The 19410-nt window shown below is 41.8% G+C and overlaps 1 protein-coding gene across 1 annotated transcript in view; it reads left to right on the top strand.

Moving 5' to 3' along the window:
• Positions 1-18302, top strand: part of tafa5l (TAFA chemokine like family member 5, like) — a 47293-nt gene extending 28991 nt beyond the window's left edge. Inside the window, exons 4-5 of the mRNA XM_083770091.1 lie at positions 13021-13074; positions 17392-18302. Of these exons, the coding sequence (XP_083626217.1) occupies positions 13021-13044 (24 nt within the window). The 3' untranslated portion in view covers positions 13045-13074; positions 17392-18302. The remainder of the gene's footprint in view (positions 1-13020; positions 13075-17391) is intronic.
• The last annotated feature ends 1108 nt before the right edge of the window (positions 18303-19410 follow it).

The raw sequence follows: 19410 nt of genomic DNA, 5'->3' as shown, positions 1-19410 counted from the left end.
TGTGCAGATTGTGAATGAAGGCATACAAATCACAAGCTTTTATCTCAGTGGTGAAGCCACTCTATACCTTGCTGCTGTGTATTCATATTGTCGCTGTTCAGTGGAGTCACAAGCTGTTGTTACTACTCTTCAGTTGTTGTTTTGTATTGTGAATGAAGGCAATGGTTGCCACCATTGGTGTGTGAATGTGGGAAGTGAGGACACTGGCATTGACTGTTCGCCTCTTCACCTCCCAATGTATGAATGAATGGACCATTGTAAAGCGCATTGAGTAAGCACTTTATTATGAGGGGCGCTAGCCCCTCCTATGCCCAGCTTTCCGGGTTCGTGTGAACACAAACAGTGGCTTGTGATTGGCAGATCACCCCATAGCGATGATTTGACTGGCTGAGCAGAGTACATATTGAAAATAAAAGTGAGGGCAAAAAAGTGATAAGCCAGAAGGACTTTTGTGATGATTTGATTGGCTGAGCACGGAATGTGATGTATGATGATATGAGCGCCCCACACTTCACACAAGTGTGATTTTTATATATCTATTTCTATATCCCTGTCTCTATTATAAGCTCACATTGTGCTGCGTTGTGAGGTTCTAGAATCGATAGTCTATTTATTATTGTTGTATTGTATTGTATTGTTGCTACCCTTTTATGCCACACTTTAATATCCTGGCATTGGCCAGACTCATAACGTGGATTCACTCACGCGTTCCAAACGCGTGAGTGAATCCACACTATGACACACAACAAAGTTAAAGGACATTAATACAAAAAAAAACTAGTGACTGTAAGCCAGGTTTACACCTACTGTAGCAAAAGCCTTTTAGAAACATGGAGATACAAGTGTTCTGCCCGACAGCAACGGTATCATATCATAGTGTGGTGACGGTCTACACATCATTGGGTGCATCACAGGAAAGATGTTTGAGCTGTGATTATTTGAAGGGAAGGGAAGACAAGACATACTGTACATACAAATGGTGCTCTACACAGCTTGGCCACATTTAAAAAGCGAGTTTAATATAATATAATTGGTAGAGGTATAGATATTTCTTGACTTTAATTATGTGATTTAACCACATGAACCCTAGTGTGCCGTTGATCCTAGAAGCACTTCCAAGACGTTTTTATCTCCTGGCTGTGAGCACCCGGTTGGTCTCTGTGTCTCCTCCTGTGGCCTCCAAAGGTTTACATTTTTACATTAATTCCAATTACTCTATTGTGTAATTTCTGGCTTCCTGTTCTGAATACGTTTCATACTGTAAGGGCTGTCACATTTGACAGAAATTTATAATTTCATTAGGGCAACCAGATTAAATATAAATTTAAGCATAATGTGTGTGTGGTCTACCAAATTGAATTCCCGCTTTCAATTTCAGTTGCTATTAATTAAGCAACCGGTGCCACAAATTCACAATGAAAATAAAAAGTAGGTCATTTATTACCCCGAGATAATAACACCCAGAAAGGATTTGGGTGGAATGCGTGGTCACCAGTATCCCCCTGAGCTTCCTGACTTCCAACACAGTCTGCCATTGTTAATCTGTACCTCTTAGGAATGGAGGTCCTTAGAGAAATGTTCAGCCTTTTTTAAATGAATTAAAATACCAGGACAGAGGTCTGGTACTTGCACTACAGTAGAAATGTACTAAAGGAGCACAAACCCAGTTTGTATACACTGTATGCGCTGACTGTGCCACTTGGTTTAATTCCAAAGGCTGCTGTGTATTCTGCTCCCTGTTGGTGAAGTGACAGTTGTCAGGTCAACTGATCAGATCGTAAGCTGGCCGAATTCCAAGGGAAGGATGCTGTGGGTTTCTGTTCCATTTCCAATGCTTTCCATGCCGGGGCGAATGGCCATGCATTTCAACTCCTTCGGTCAGCATGACTCTCAGTACAGTATAAATGATAGATGTTATGGTAGATAAGCAAATTGTGTCCATTCCTATTTGTTTCTCCATATTTCATTTATCGAGTGTACATGAGTAATGCAAGTATTGGTTTGGTACCCGTCTTCTTTGGCGGATGTCGTGGTGTGCTCATCAGTCTTACCATGTGTCAGTAGAGATAATGTCATTGCTGTCAGGTTGGAAAACCTTATCTGTCAAAGAAAACAAAATCTGTGTTCCAATGGTTCCAATGCAGTTATTATTTAGTACTTTATAGTGGCTAATTATTTATAATGGTCGTTACCACTTTCACATTTCTTTTAAATAGGAAAAGTAGACAAGCTTACACGTGTTGCAACTGTATAGGCTATTTCCGATACTTTTGCGTGACACTCTTGTACTATGAATTAGGGTATTCATTTAAAGGTATATTCAGTGATTTCACTCAAAAAACCTTAGGTTTCGTTTTTGGCTGTGGGACCCAGCCTTTCGTCCAATCAGGATAGAGAGTCAAAAACGAAACCTAAGGTTTTTTGACCCCCAGGGGTTAACTGGGGACAGGGAGGAACTCCTTATATGGTCAGCACACTTTATAGTAGGGAGGATTATCACAACAAAACAAAAAAATAAGTGATATTTGAATTAAGTGAAATCACTGAATATACCTTTAAGAAGAAAAATACAAAGTTACTTAAAATATGGATATATGGATATATCAATATATGTGGACACGTGTGTAAATAACATTTAACCTGGATTATAGGATGGAAGGAGGCATGAGCGATACAGTAACAGTAGAGAGAGAAACGTTTAGGTTACATGATTGATTCCGTTCACTGGCTCCCAGTTTCCTTCCTATCTTTTCATTTCCCAAGCCTCTCATGTTGCGGTTTCCATTTAAGAAGCTAGTTAAGTTCATGACATCACTGACAAGAGCTGATGTCTCCTTTGGCAATGCCTTTGTTCTGAAGGATAAATAAAGCAACATTTCTGTTGTTCATTCTTTCTGCTGCCACCACCTATTAATCCAGCTCTTTATTTATTCTTGCCGCATGTTGCCGCATGTCGCTTGTCTCTGATTCACTCTCGGAGCGAATGTGTTGCCCTTCTACTCTGATCACTTTGAGCAACCCCCCCCCCCCCACACACACACACACACACGCACGCACGCATGCACGCACGCATGCACGCACGCATGCGCGCACGCACGCACGCACGCACGCACGCACGCACGCACGCACGCACGCACGCACGCACGCACACACACACACACACACACACACACACACACACACACACACACACACTTCAGAGCAAGTCATGGTCTAGATTCTAGGCTGTGCATCCATGAACATTATTCTAGACTTTAGAATAATGTTTATGGATGCACAGCCTGTGGAATGAAAACACGGAACGCATCTGACTCGCAAAGTCATTTTTGTGCCCCTCGGATCTTTTCTTTTCTGTAATACTTACTGTATTATTATATCGCAAGCACCTCTACCCCGCAGTGATGAAATCAGTACTGAGAAATGTCTTGAATGTACACATTCGTCTCCCTACCAATGAACTGCCCCGAGTAGTTTCCTCATGATGTCTACCCAACCAGTGACGGAGAGCCGGCAGAGCCAGAGGTTTCAACAGATAATGTCATCTTCGGCCCTGTAGAACTTCAGAATAAGTGATGCAGTCTTGCAGTGTCTCTGCAGCAAGATACTATATATTCTTTTCTATCGTTACACACCGCATGAAGCCTTGGAATTCATGGAGTTTTGTTTTGTTTTTGTCACATTCCTAAGCCAATAATTTGATAACCGGCTGTGCAGAGGCTGCGCTTCCGGTAGGACGTAGGAGACACAAAGGACACTCTTTGTGTCTCCATAGGGAGCCGCTTGCTGGTTATCAAATTATTGGCGACAAGGATTGCCACAAAAGCAAAACGAATATCCATGAATTCAAGTCTCCATGGGGCGAGTAATCGAGTCGAGTACGTTTCGGTCCAACTGACCTTCATCCCCTTATCTCTTAACACTAGGAAGGCTGAAAAAAAATCACTCCTACTCAGTCTGACTATATCGGCCCATTCGACCGCTCTCCCCCTTTATCCCCCCACCCCCGCACCACTCGTTCACACCTCTTCAGCTGGAGAAGTCATTGTTGCCTACACGCACTCACTTTTATTTATTTTTTCTTCCCTCTCTTATGAATACATTATTATACACCCAATGAAAATGTACACTTCACGGATTATATAGGCCATTTGGAATTAGAACAATCGGTAGAAAATTGGCCGAGAATAGCACAATAGCACATTAATTATTGCCTAAATGTAGGCTACGGACTTTTCTGAAAATGGTTAATCTGCAAGCTGCCCGACATTTCAACTTGATATGTTTCGTAGAGAGGGCATAGGCCTACACAAGCCAGAATTCCGTAGTTTACATGGTATTTTGAATTTTTTAAAATGAGCAAAAAATAAGCGAGTTATGTAAAGAGGGGTGGAGGGGAAAAGGCGATTATTTGGCACAATCAATCAAATATATATTAATTACATCGCGTAGCCTATAATGTTTCCCCCTCTATATAAAAATGACAATATATAACTCTAATGTCGTATTTCGTCGGGAGTCGTGTTAATATTTATTTACTCGTCATTGTCATGTTCACTCCAAATAAGCAAGTATTATGTAATAAATAAATTAATTTCGTGGCTTTTTGTTCTCTTTTCTCCAGGCGCATACCCGCATCGAGATGAGCTCTGCGACAGCCGTGCTGTGCTGTTTTCAATTAAATTACTTGCAGTATAATATTAATAAATACTACATCCTATATACATTGCTTGTCTGTCTAATCATTCAAATGTTTTTCTATATGCATATTGCATAGTTTATGTAAGCCTGAATTAAAGTCTGATTACTGAGGCTTTTTCCCCCGTCTCTCTCACAAACAACGAAGCCTATAAATATTGTCACCTTTATGCAAGTTCGTTTGATATTGTTTAATTCGATAACGATAGCGAATATGCAGCTATCCGTATAGGTGCCCTTTGTGTCAGTGTGCGCCTGCCCAACCCCTGGCCTCTGTAGAACCTGAATCCCCCCCCCCACCTCATTTCCCCTCACTGTATTTTACATTCCTGCTGTTGTCACCACGCGGTAAATAATGAATACTTTGTGTTAATTCAACCATGTTTATTTTTTCTTATTGTTCACAATATCAGAAAGCATGAAAGAAAGTAAATATAAAGCGAAATAAAATCAGGGAAAACACAAATCCAGTTTCTGTTGCTATACTTAGAGACACTTGACACATGTCATTGTAATTGTTCCCGTACATGTGCCACATGCCCGTTTGCCACATTTGTGGCAGCTGGATAGCGTCTTGTTTCCACATCTGTCAAGCTGACACTGCCGTCGCTTCTTGGGCGTGTCTGGTGTCTGTGGACCATCCTGTCTCCTCTTGGCAGTTTGCTGGTTCTGTGGTGTGGTAGGCAGCGGCTGCAGTGCGCTGCGCTGCTGGCGCCGAGGGGTGCGTGGTGGCATGACTGAGTCCTTTTCACCCATGTGTTCCTCGCGGAGCTGTAGTGCCAAGTCCTGTAGGAACTCTCTCCTGGTGAGCTGCGGTTTGTTCAAGCACTGTTTGTACAACACATAGGCATTGATGGCAGCCAGGTCCAGAATGTTGTAAAAGACAGCCATTGGCCAACGCCTGGTGCCAAGTCTGACGCTGTAGTTTCGTGCCATCTGATCCAAAATGTCCACTCCCCATTTCGTGTCATTATAGTCCGTTACAGACTCTGGTTTCGCTTTGGGGTCTTTACCAATCACGATCGAACGGTTTTTTGTGTGTGTGTGTGACCAGTGTTGCTCGTCGACTCGGGAAATGGGGTGGGGGGGGGGGATTCAGGTTTTACAGAGGCCACTTCGAATTGCAGCCATCCGTATAGGTGCCACACATCAGGGGTTGGGGGGGTTGGGCAGGCGCACACTGACACAAAGGGCACCTACGGATGGCTGCAATTCCGAGTCGACTAACACTGGTCACACACACACACAAAAAACTGCTTAGGCCCAAATATTCGTTCAAAAACATACTATATTAACCCAATGAAGCATTACACTTGTTTACAACAGGGTCCACATTGTTCAATTCATCAAAACATTTAGAGACATACCAATAGACAAACGTTAAAAAAAATACAGTGAGGGGAAATGGGGTTTCTGGCCAGTGTTGCCACATCTGCTGTTTATAAGCGATTTTGGGATTGTTGTGACTGTTGTCACAATGTGTCACATTGTGAGTGGGCTATATACAGAATTCCAATGCATTGACAGAGAGGGCGTGGTGACAACAGCAATTACCGCGCAATCACCACGCCCTCTCTGTCAATGCATTGGAATTCTGTAGTAATATAGCCCACTCAAACTTTGTCTAATATTGTTTTAGAGCAGTGGTTCTCAAACATTTCAATCTACAAAGATAATCCCAAAATCGCTTATAAACAGCAGATGTGGCAACACTGGCCAGAAACACACACACACACAAAACTGTAGGCCCAAATATTCGTTCAAAAACATACTATATTAACCCAATTAAGCATTACACTTGTTTACAACAGGGTCCACATTGTTCAATTCATCACAACATTTAGAGACATACAAATAGACACTTCTATGTGGCTAAAGAACAGAACATGAGTTAAAATTCCAGGGTTAAACATTGCAGAGTTGATTTCAACTCCCAAAGTGTCATTTTAACACCTTCAGATTTAAATTGGGTTCAGTGTTGGAGTCATTTGAAAGAGTTGATCACGCCAGTGTTACCAAACTCAGCCTAGAGTTAATTCCACCCCAAAAGTGTAGTTTTAACACTATCCCTTTTTGCTTCCTATATGATGAATTCCTGTTCTGTTCTTTAGCAACATAGAAGTGTCTATTTGTATATATATATATATATATATATACTGTAGGTGCAGGTGCACACACACACACACACACACACACACAAAACTGCTTAGGCCCAAATATTCGTCCCATGTAGGCCTAAATGTTTTTATGATCGAATGTGACCAAATAGTGCCCTTTGAGAGTGAAGGTTTTATTTTTCGTTTTAGGCTTACGTTATAAGTTATATACTATGCATAGTCAATACTAATAGACTGCATTTAATGTTAAGTTATGTTCTGTAAAATATAGGCAAATATTGAGAAGTTGAGAAGTATGCATCCTGCATGCTGTTGTCACCACGCCCTCTATCAATGCATTGGAATTCTGTCGTCATATAGCCCAATCAAAATCAATTGACATTTAAATTAGCCTATACAACTTCGATGCAAAAAATGTGTATAAAGGCACATGCAATGTGTGGACAGGTCATTTCACGATCATGATTCGAAGAAATAAGCCGAGGGAAAGACGCTACACAGCAGAGGAGGCAGCCAGCATTCTGCTCGGGCAGACGGCTTTTGGCGACATAGACAGCGAAGATGACAATGTCGGAGGAGAGGAACAGGCTGAAGAGTACTACCCGCCAGCTTCAGATTCATCAGATAGCGAATCTAGCGAGGCAGATGACACAGAGGATTTACCTCAAACATCCCAGCCCGAGACTACTACTGAGACAAGTAAAGATGGAACAATATGGTCTTCGATGCAACCCGGTGCTGGCCGCGGCAGACTGCCAAAGCGTAATATCTTCACAGCCAGGCCAGGTCCTACTGCCTTTGCCAAGGTCAGAATCCACGACGAGTTGAGCAGTTTTTTGTGTATGTTTGACCCCGACATGTTGGAAAACGTCAAAGACTGCACAGTGAAGTTTGCCCGCAGTGATGGACAGAATCAAGAATGGGATCTGTCTGTTACTGAACTGAAAGCATTCATCAGCGTGTTTTTCATTCGTGCGATGTCGACATCTGGTTATCCATTGAATCAACTGTGGGCGAAAGGGGCATGGGGGAATGAGACGGTGAGCGAAACAATGTCTCGTGACCGTTTCAAATCCATAATGCGATACCTGCGATTTGACGACAAGGACACCAGAGAAGCACGCAAAGAAACAGACAAGTTTGCTGCAATAACGGACATTTGGAATCAGTTCACAGATAACTGCATATCTTGCTATGTGCCTGGAGGAAACATCACGGTCGATGAGCAACTCTTCCCATCCAAGGCAAGATGTGGATTTACGCAATACATGGCCAATAAACCAGACAAGTTTGGAATTAAGTTCTGGATTGCTGCCGACCTGGACAGCAAATACTTCCTGAATGGATTTCCATACCTTGGAAAGGGCCAGTACCGCAGCAGGTGATTTATTTTCCTTTTCTAATAATCAATAATCATTTAAAATGTCTTTACATCAAAGCCTATTATGTATATATTTTTGCGTTGTAATAACCATTACACCTTCTCCCTGTCATTTGTATATATAGTGATGGCGTGCCGCTCTCTCAAGACGTGGTCCAGAGGCTGGTAGCACCATTCCTCGACAGAGGCCGAAACATCACAATGGATAACTTTTTCACTTCGATGAAGTTGGGGCAGTCTCTCCTAGCAAACAACACAACGATACTTGGAACTGTGAACAGACAGAGGCGAGAGTTGCCTCCATCCGCACGTGGAAAAGAACAGCTGTTCCACACACAACTGATGACAAGTGATGGTGCCACACTGACGATTTACCAAAGCAAAGCAAACAAAAACGTTTGCATTCTAAGCACCATGCACCGTTCGATCGTGATTGGTAAAGACCCCAAAGCGAAACCAGAGTCTGTAACGGACTATAATGACACGAAATGGGGAGTGGACATTTTGGATCAGATGGCACGAAACTACAGCGTCAGACTTGGCACCAGGCGTTGGCCAATGGCTGTCTTTTACAACATTCTGGACCTGGCTGCCATCAATGCCTATGTGTTGTACAAACAGTGCTTGAACAAACCGCAGCTCACCAGGAGAGAGTTCCTACAGGACTTGGCACTACAGCTCCGCGAGGAACACATGGGTGAAAAGGACTCAGTCATGCCACCACGCACCCCTCGGCGCCAGCAGCGCAGCGCACTGCAGCCGCTGCCTACCACACCACAGAACCAGCAAACTGCCAAGAGGAGACAGGATGGTCCACAGACACCAGACACGCCCAAGAAGCGACGGCAGTGTCAGCTTGACAGATGTGGAAACAAGACGCTATCCAGCTGCCACAAATGTGGCAAACGGGCATGTGGCACATGTACGGGAACAATTACAATGACATGTGTCAAGTGTCTCTAAGTATAGCAACAGAAACTGGATTTGTGTTTTCCCTGATTTTATTTCGCTTTATATTTACTTTCTTTCATGCTTTCTGATATTGTGAACAATAAGAAAAAATAAACATGGTTGAATTAACACAAAGTATTCATTATTTACCGCGTGGTGACAACAGCAGGAATGTAAAATACAGTGAGGGGAAATGAGGTGGGGGGGGGGATTCAGGTTCTACAGAGGCCAGGGGTTGGGCAGGCGCACACTGACACAAAGGGCACCTATACGGATAGCTGCATATTCGCTATCGTTATCGAATTAAACAATATCAAACGAACTTGCATAAAGGTGACAATATTTATAGGCTTCGTTGTTTGTGAGAGAGACGGGGGAAAAAGCCTCAGTAATCAGACTTTAATTCAGGCTTACATAAACTATGCAATATGCATATAGAAAAACATTTGAATGATTAGACAGACAAGCAATGTATATAGGATGTAGTATTTATTAATATTATACTGCAAGTAATTTAATTGAAAACAGCACAGCACGGCTGTCGCAGAGCTCATCTCGATGCGGGTATGCGCCTGGAGAAAAGAGAACAAAAAGCCACGAAATTAATTTATTTATTACATAATACTTGCTTATTTGGAGTGAACATGACAATGACGAGTAAATAAATATTAACACGACTCCCGACGAAATACGACATTAGAGTTATATATTGTCATTTTTATATAGAGGGGGAAACATTATAGGCTACGCGATGTAATTAATATATATTTGATTGATTGTGCCAAATAATCGCCTTTTCCCCTCCACCCCTCTTTACATAACTCGCTTATTTTTTGCTCATTTTAAAAAATTCAAAATACCATGTAAACTACGGAATTCTGGCTTGTGTAGGCCTATGCCCTCTCTACGAAACATATCAAGTTGAAATGTCGGGCAGCTTGCAGATTAACCATTTTCAGAAAAGTCCGTAGCCTACATTTAGGCAATAATTAATGTGCTATTGTGCTATTCTCGGCCAATTTTCTACCGATTGTTCTAATTCCAAATGGCCTATATAATCCGTGAAGTGTACATTTTCATTGGGTGTATAATAATGTATTCATAAGAGAGGGAAGAAAATAAAAATAAAAGTGAGTGCGTGTAGGCAACAATGACGTCTCCAGCTGAAGAGGTGTGAACGAGTGGTGCGGGGGTGGGGGGATAAAGGGGGAGAGCGGTCGAATGGGCCGATATAGTCAGACTGAGTAAGAGATATATGCCTAAAATCATATTTAGAAAAAGTTTCAAATGGGGAAAAAAACAGAGATGATTTCAATCGAATATTTAGACAAAGTCATGAAAGGGGAACTTTCTCTGGACTCCATGGGCTGAGAAAATAAACATTGAAATCTCAAATTCGGTCAGAACGGCTGCTCAGACTTCCTAGTGTTAATATCCTCTTATTTCTTGATATTATGTTATTCGGCGAGGACCCTTACATGAAGATGACATTGAAAAGAAAAGACATAACGTTGTTTTCTGCATATACTCAGGGTATTGAGTAGCCTTAGCCTATACTGTCTGTCCCTGTGCTTGTCAGCCGTATAATAACAGCATTTCTAGTGGCTGCTAATAGCTAGTTTCTCTGGCAGTCTTTAGTTCGTGAAGGCAGTGCAGTCCTCTATTACTATAGCAGCCCACTTTGACACCCTTTGAGCAGTAAACAAACACGCTGCTCTAACTGAGGTGGATGTTCCACTAGGCAGACTTTCTATGTAGAGGGTTTTAGGAGGCTTGAACTTGGCAGAATTACCTTTTTTTGTGGGTTGATTTGGGCAATGTGAAGTGTACTCCATTTCGAAGAGGCTTTGATCTTCCAAATATGCTGTTTTGATGATAAGGGAGAGTTTAATTGAATCGTTTAGAATAGTTTTGCCGGTGCCTGTTGGCACTCTTTCAGATCCCAGCCTTCATTTGAACTCTGAAACGTAATCATTCACGCTGATTACTGTATGCACAAGGCAGGCCCAAACAAAAGCACCTATCGCCCCAGGCTGGGATACAGGACTAGTTTCACTTTCACCCGCAGAATGGGCAATTAGCAACTTGTACAATTAGCAAAATGCTCATTAGTGTCTTTCTATCCCCTCCTCAATCTCTCAATCCCCCCTTCCCCCTTCCATGCCAGCGGTAGATGAATATGTCTGCAGTGCCGCTGGCTTCTTGCCTTGTAACCAGCATGGGCAGTGTGAGCACTGCTTAGCGGCTCATGGCTGGCAGGCGAGCGGGCCTCTCTGTATCCTGCCCACATCATCTCATGGGGGCCCACCTCAACCTTGTTACCCTTTTAATTAGTAGGAGCAGTTAATAGTCCCAACTTCTGCCGCCTCAGCACTCTGCTCCTGACTTCAAGAATCCCTTCGATCAATAGCTGGGAGCGAGATAGAGAGCGAGGGAGGGGATCGGTGGGGGTTCTATTGTGGGGAGAAATAAAGGTACAGCAGTGTCCGTCTTTAGATTGAAGGGAAACGAAAAGCTCTTGTTTTTTTCTTTTCTTATTTTTCTAAAATGGCAGGGGAAGAAAGCGCCAAGTCTATGTGTATTGCTATCTATCATGTAGCTTTTCGCCCCCGTAAGTTTGAATAGATGGCACGATCTTGGAATTCCTCTCACACCGACAGAGAAAACACAGAGCGGTCTAAACATTCGCTCAACATTTTCTCCCCCCCCCCCCCCCCCCTCAATGTAATCAAAGAACCAAGAGGTTTGCTGTGAAGATTCTGTGTTGGCCCTATCAGCGCTCCTCCCCGCACCCCTCGCACGCCCTCGGCACCCGTTCTTGTTTTGATTTAAAGATGCAATAGAAATACTTAGCATTTAGATGACATGTTGGTGGATCACAGGTCTGCAGATGGACAGACAGCCACAGACAGACAGACAGACAGACAGACAGACAGACAGACAGACACGTGGGAAGACAGGCTGGGTGGGCAGCAGAATACCAAGTTCACCCCGCTGCTGCAGAATGCCTGGCACAGCACAAGGGGGAGAGCAGGGGCTGCTGGGAATGCCAATGCGCTCGCTGGCCAGACAGCCATCCCGCCTCAGCCGCTGCGATTGGCTGAACAGGCCATTAGCTTCCTGATTATGATTAGCCCAACCATTATCTGCACAAAAGTGTCTCATTCACCAACATCAAGAAGCCCAGGGAGCTGTTTTCTCCCTCCAGTCAAGAGGAAAACACAGCCATTTCGTGTCCAGTATTAACATGGTGTGAAAGTGGGAAATGGCCAGCTGTTGCTCAAAGAGCTATAGAGAGGTGAATATGATCCATTAGATTATTAATTTGAAATCACTGTGGGTGGAATAGATTCATACTGTAGAAGCACGTGTCTTTGATTGATTGATTGATTGATTGATTGAATACTTTATTAGATAGAAATGCAAACAGCAACAGAGTAAACTTAGCACGTGGTAAAAGGATAACACCAAAAAAAGTCCTTGGGGTCTTCTTTCCATTTGAATCCTAAGTATTCAATTCATAAAACATAAATAACATCCCTCTTGTCCCTTAACCCCAGATGTTATGTCAGAAGTTACAAAAAGAAGCTGACCATGGAGGCCATTATAATTATATAATTTTATAATTATAAATATAATTATGTAGCAAATGACAAAATAACCTTCTTTCTCCAACACATTGCCTTGGATATAATTGAGAGCCAGGCCATCTGTGGTATAACAAGGACATATGCTGTTCTGCGTCCAAGGCCAATTCACTGAGGGGTGGGGGGTGGGTGCATGATACTTTTAGTTTATTTTGGTAAAATAATAATAATAAACTCTAAAGTGTTCGCTTCCATTTTTCTGATGTCGACCTTCTCTTCTGCTTTCTAGCCTTTGCCAAAGGAGCCATCGTAGAGAGCTGGGAGAATGCAGCGAGTAAGTACGGTACGTTTTTCTTTCTTCTATGCTGAATTAAGCTCAGATACAGTATAACCTTGGTGCATTTACACACACAAGGACGTTTTCATTCCTTCATCTTGAGAAGCACTTTTCTTTTCAGAACACAGAAGTACACATTTGTCTTTGAAGATGCGCATGTGATGACGCCAATGATTAACCTTGATTTTTCCAACGTCCATTTGAACCACATCTGGGTGAAACGCGGTCTTGTCGATTGATATATGTTCATGTATGGCATGTTCATTGTGAGTCATCTTAACCATTAAGGGCTGAAACTATTAATATTGTTTAGATTAATCGAGTAATCGACAAGCATGTTTTGTAAGAAATACATTTATTCATCATAATCTATCAACAACTTGAGGGAAAGAAAAATCTAATAGATGTTTCATAATCAACTAAATCAATTTGTCTGTTTTACATTTCTGTGTCGCACAAACAACGAAAATAGCGAAGCTACCAGCACAAACCAATACATGGTGCCACACTGTGAGTGAGCTTGTTGATCTGTTATTTTTGAACAAAAAATAGCCACTGTATTTTAAAGAAATGTTTAATTATTATTATTATTATTATTATTATTAAATTCAATACATTTTTATAGTCATTTAATTTGATTAGTCGGAGTAACCTTTGCACCCCTAAATCACTTTCATCCTAGCCTACATATTTTATTATATTGTCAAAAATAAAGAATTTGCAAACATCACAGATCTACAACGTCATATTGTCTCTCAAGACAGACTACTGTTGACTCAAACAGGGGGCCCTGTTTTAACTTTAGTTAGTTGCCGATGGGATTCTCAGATTGACAACCTCACAACGTGGTACGTTGTGTACCTTGTTTCACTATGCATTGTATGACAAAGTCTTAAATGAAAAACCCAGAGATGATTTGAATCGAATATTTATGAAAAGTCATTGAAGGGGAACTTTCTCAGAACTTCATGGGCAAAGAAAATCCACTTCAAAATCGGTCAGATTGACTGCTTAGACACGTTAGTGTTAAGTTGTTAACTCCACAGCATATGTTGTGTCGACGGTCGGATGCTTTAATCATTTATTTTCCATCAGGAACCGCTCCCTCCACACTGGATTTAAACTCTAACTAAGAGACGTTTTTACTGTGTCCCTTTCTTTAATTAATGCCGTCTTAACACGTGGGTATAAGACACAATTGGCTCCTTCTTCTCCCACCAGAATACGGTGCAACTTTGATCTGACTATGCAGAGCAACAAGCGAGAAGTGAATTCAAAGGTAGATGTTTTGAAATGCGTACGGCTGCACATTAACAAAGCCCATGGAGGCTACTTGAAAAGGAGAGGCTACTTTTAAGAGTCTCCTGCAGAAAAAAGGAAGGAGAGATGTATTATTGGGGGGGAGGGTAATGGCATGTAAAAAAAACTTAGATATGCACTTTTTTCACTCTACACCAAATCTCTTCACCAAAAATAGCCGATCTATAGATTCTGTGTTTTCAAATGTCCTTCCCTAAACATCATTGACTGTGGTAATTGCTCAGCGTAATTGACTAGCTCACATCTAATGCCACGCGTCCGTGTTGTTGTTATTTATCCGTGAATATCGTGTGTCCGAGTGAGACACACCCACACACATACACACACAAAGTGTAAGTTTTGAACAAAGGCAGACAGTGATGTGTCTTTGGCCACTGACTGTGTTTTGTCCAAATGTTTGGTCAAACCATGTGACTTCCATTGGAAAAGCATTGAGGTGGCCATCAAACACAGAAAAGACACAGAACATGTGCTTGATATGTGTGGATGGGGCCTGAGTGCTCGCGATGTGTGTTTGACCACTGACTGTGTTTTGTCCGTACTGGGCAGGTTGTGTGGTCGCTCTGTAATCGAGCAAGGTTAGAGAGAGGTAGGTAAACTACAGGGAGAGCGAGCGTTCCGTGCTCACCGCAGTTCTCAGAAAGCCCCGCTGTGACTGGCCAGTAATAATAATAATAACAATAGCTCAAATTTATATAGCGCTTTTCTAAATACCCAAAGCGATTTACATAAGAACACTAAAAACAAAGCAAAACATAACAGATACAACAACAGTACAAGGTTTAAAAGATAAAGGATAAACGAGGGAAGGGGGGGGACATCCTAACCAGACCTCAGCTGGGGAAAGCTATCCTGAAGAGTTGGGTTTTGAGTAGACCAAGACCCACCAAGCTAGGGTGGAAATGTAGAGTCCGTGACATCACGGCCACAAAGCACAGGCGTGAACGGCCACCTGCGCACAAGGCTGCGATATATTTTGCATTGTGCTTATTTGCATTGTGTATGTGTGGAACTTTCTCAAATGTAATAATAGATATGACTTGGGGACTTGTGTTCCGTTGAGCTTTGTTCCCTTGGAAACCATTGTCAAGGTCGGTTAGTTGCATTCAGGTTTGCCCCAAGCTTACGTGCAGCAGGTGAGCCTACAGTAACTGAGTGCTTTTCAGGGCTGCAACTATTGATTATTATTTCCTTAGTGATTATTCAATTGATTGCATTTGCCATTCATCGAATAATTGAGAAGCAGGGTTTTGAAGGGAAAAAAGTGGTATATAAATGAACCGATTAACTACGTGAGCCCTATTTTATACTTAGCCTCACTAGTCACTACGATGTCGTGCAAAGATTATGAAAAGCCGATCTACAAGCTCACAAAATTGTTGTGAGCTTTTAGATCAGCTATTTTCACCTTTTTTAATTAATTTAATTAATTATTGCCTGTGATGAGATGCCCAAATTAGGGGTTGATTATTAATCAATCCTTTTACCCAATCTGTGCCAGGAACGTCAGGTTACATTTTAAGCAGCAGGTAGTATCTGTGCCAAGACGTAAGGTTACGTTATTTTAAAGATATATATATATATATATATATATATATATATTTTTTTTTTTAAATTAAATAATAATCTGACGTGCACACGATGTGCACATGGATGTACCCACGGTTTTTAAACGGTGTGTTTGTTTTGTAACAAACTGTTTTTGAACTAAATACTGCTGCAGAATCCCTCAGGGCTCTGTAGCCACGACATTACATATCTTTGCTGAAAATACAGTAGCAGATCTACAAGCTTACAATGTGTCGCACTATAAGCTTGTGGATCTGCTATTTTCCCTCAGAATATGGATTCTGGGGATAATAATAATAACATTTATTTTCCGCGAAGGGATATTCGTCTTCACAGATCTGTTCAAAACGCCCTCAACAAAACACATAGCACAGATAAGACAATACATAAACATGAGGTCACCACTGACACATATAATAATAATGTCACCAGCTTCAGACTTTCTCACTGAAACTAACAAGACAGGGGTTAGGGGTATGTACTTGTATGTGATATGTGCCAGCCAGACTGTTTCTAAATGTATATTTATGATTTCCAATCATGAACATTTTATAAGACCTAGAGCTAGTGGAGAAACTCCCATTTTCCACCACAGAGCTGTGTGAGTGTGACATGTCATGCTGCTCCTGTGCCGTGAAAAGCATGGGTCTGAAGTCTCTCATAATAATAGCCCACTTCTGTACAGATTCCAACTGTGAAAGGTTCAGCCCTTCTGAGGCAAGTCTCTCATAATAACAGCCCACTTCTGTACAGATTCCAAATGTGAAAGGTTCGGCCCTTCTGAGCCCCATTTGTGACCAGTTCTGTTGAGAATGAGACTATGGAGGTGGGGTTTAAATTGGACTGTCAGCAGGATGATTAAACTATAGCCATAAGCATTAACCACTTTCAAACAGACGTTCCTATTTTGGGCATGTCATTATAGGTGAACATCTTAAAAACAAATCAAAAAATGTCAAAAGAACAAAAAGAAAGGGGAATAAATGTAGGGTGTTACACCATCACAATTCCAACCCTTTCAGAGTGATTTGATGAACGATAGAAATACTCAACAGCCACTCAAACTCCATCTAGATTTACAGGATGTCATGTTCAACAACGTTAAACATGTTGACAGAACGTTGTCGTAGTTATCTTCCTAGCTGTCATTCTTGGTATGGAAGGCCCTTTAGGTTCTTTATATACTTTATTGCTCAACTGTTTTCTGTGTCACATTGACACCTTTTCATTATTTTATAGACACTTTGAAATTCAACAAACTATACATTTTCCTTTAGCATTACAGACAGATAGCAGAAACAGAAAAGACTGATATGCTCAGCCCAGCACAACCTGGCACCTGGTAATGAGGTAAAGAGACATCATAGGGTGAAATGGCTTCAAACTCAAATTCCCCCTGTTTTCCCATCCCTTCCTCTGCCCACTGTCATGCAGGTTTATCGACATCTATGCTGCAACAGGGATTGAGGCCAATCGCTACACCATCACGTCCACTCACCACTGCAATGCTCATCACTGAAACACAAAGCCCTGACCTTCACTGCAAACCCCTGGAAACTCTCCATCACCACAGTAAAACACCCTCGGCTCTTCAATTTGGTCCAATAGCACTCTGAACTCTCTGCGAGGAGAGCATCATGGCAGACACCTGTAAAGAACATTTGTGGTTGGTTTTGAACTACTTTGTATTGTTTTGTGTGCCAACATCTGTCTTCTGGGGAGGACATCTCATGGACATTTCTTTACTAATGGCTTTGCTTAAAATTCATGACAAGGACTCTTAAAAACTCAGAGCCCCCTTCCCTGAGTTCCCTCTACTTCTTTACCACCACTGCTGTGGATCCATCCAAGGTTTATTCCAAACTACGACAGAGAGTTGCTGGATGACTGTGCTCGTTCATAAAGAGGAACATTCTTGGGGATTGAGATGTCGGATTCCAGCCATGCCCCTTGCGTCCTAGTGTACATGAGGTACAGTAAAACTAGCTACACTCTAGCCTACATCAACTCCAGATTATTGAGCAGACATTTTGCAACAGCATGAGACTCTGTGGGATTGATACAAACTCATTTAGATGTGACACCTTCTCCAGTGAACGAGGTGAATGGACGGATGGGGGACGGTGACCGTGCAAGTGACATGGGTATATATTGTTGACTGACGTGGCTCATATCATATGTACTGTATGTGATGCAATTGTAGACTAGCTATCCCCATACATTTCTTCAGTAAAATCACCTGCACATTAAACTGGTGTGCTCATCGGACATCCGTGTGTGTGTGTGTGTGTGTGTGTGTGTGTGTGTGTGTGTGTGTGTGTGTGTGTGTGTGTGTGTGTGTGTGTGTGTGTGTGTGTGTGTGTGTGTGTATGCATGTATGTGTGCGTGCCGTGTGTGTTTGTGTGCATACATGCGCACATGCAAGCGCGTGCTGGGGTCTGTGCATCCTGAGATACACTGTGAAATAAATCATATACAACATGTCATTAATACTCTTGTATATTTTTGGGACATGTCCAAATCAGACTTTGGCGGTTTTACATACATTGGACTCATTTGTATTCATCATGAACCGTGATTAGACATTGATTTTCCATCTTTGGTATATAGGTATATTTATATTGGGGGGGGGATATTGAAAGAGCTGTCGCATAATTTAAATTCTGTGATTAAAATCCATTCGTGAGCGATGAAATGTATTTCAGCGTTGCTGTCTAAATGCATATGTTTTGCTATGCAACATATTTGGGTCGTAAAACAGAATGTGCAGTCGCCTGACTGCAGATGTGTAATATACTTGAAATAGCAAATGCATTTGCAGTATTTTTATGTGCAACAAATATCATTTCAGCAAGAAATAAGGAAGAAAATGAGAGAAAATATTGGGAATTAGTTTGTCTTTTCTTTTTCTTTGTCAGAATTACAGTACAATATATCTCCATGTTAATGTAATGTACAGTATGTGTTCTTAAAAAAAACTTAGGATAAAAGGTGAGGCTACCTTCCCTCGGCTTGTGTGTGTATGTGTCCAAATCTGTGCACTGCACACGTATGCATCACCTGTGTACATGATGTACAGCGTCTTTGTGTGTGTGTCTGTGTGTGTGTGTAGCCGTGCGTGACCTTCACAGTGACCTTGACCTTAGCAATCTTGACTCCAAGTGGACATGAAATTCCCTCATGGCGTTCCTGACATGATATTGCATCACGAGGTTGGGCCATATGTACATATGTACATTACATATGGATAGATCAGATGTACAGCGACATGTATGGACGGACAGGCAACCCGAAAACATAGTGCTTTTGGTATCAAAGAAAAACTAGTCGAATGTAATTTGGTTAGATTTGTACACTCAGAATTACAAATGTATGTGATTTTGCTATGCAGACTCATGACAGACGTACTGTAGATTTTTGATTGATTGAATACTTTATTAGACATAAATGTAA

The sequence above is a fragment of the Protomyctophum parallelum genome (assembly GCF_964188405.1).
Source record: "Protomyctophum parallelum genome assembly, chromosome: 7".
NCBI lineage: Eukaryota > Metazoa > Chordata > Actinopteri > Myctophiformes > Myctophidae > Protomyctophum > Protomyctophum parallelum.
This window is presented reverse-complemented; position numbering and strand designations above follow the sequence as displayed.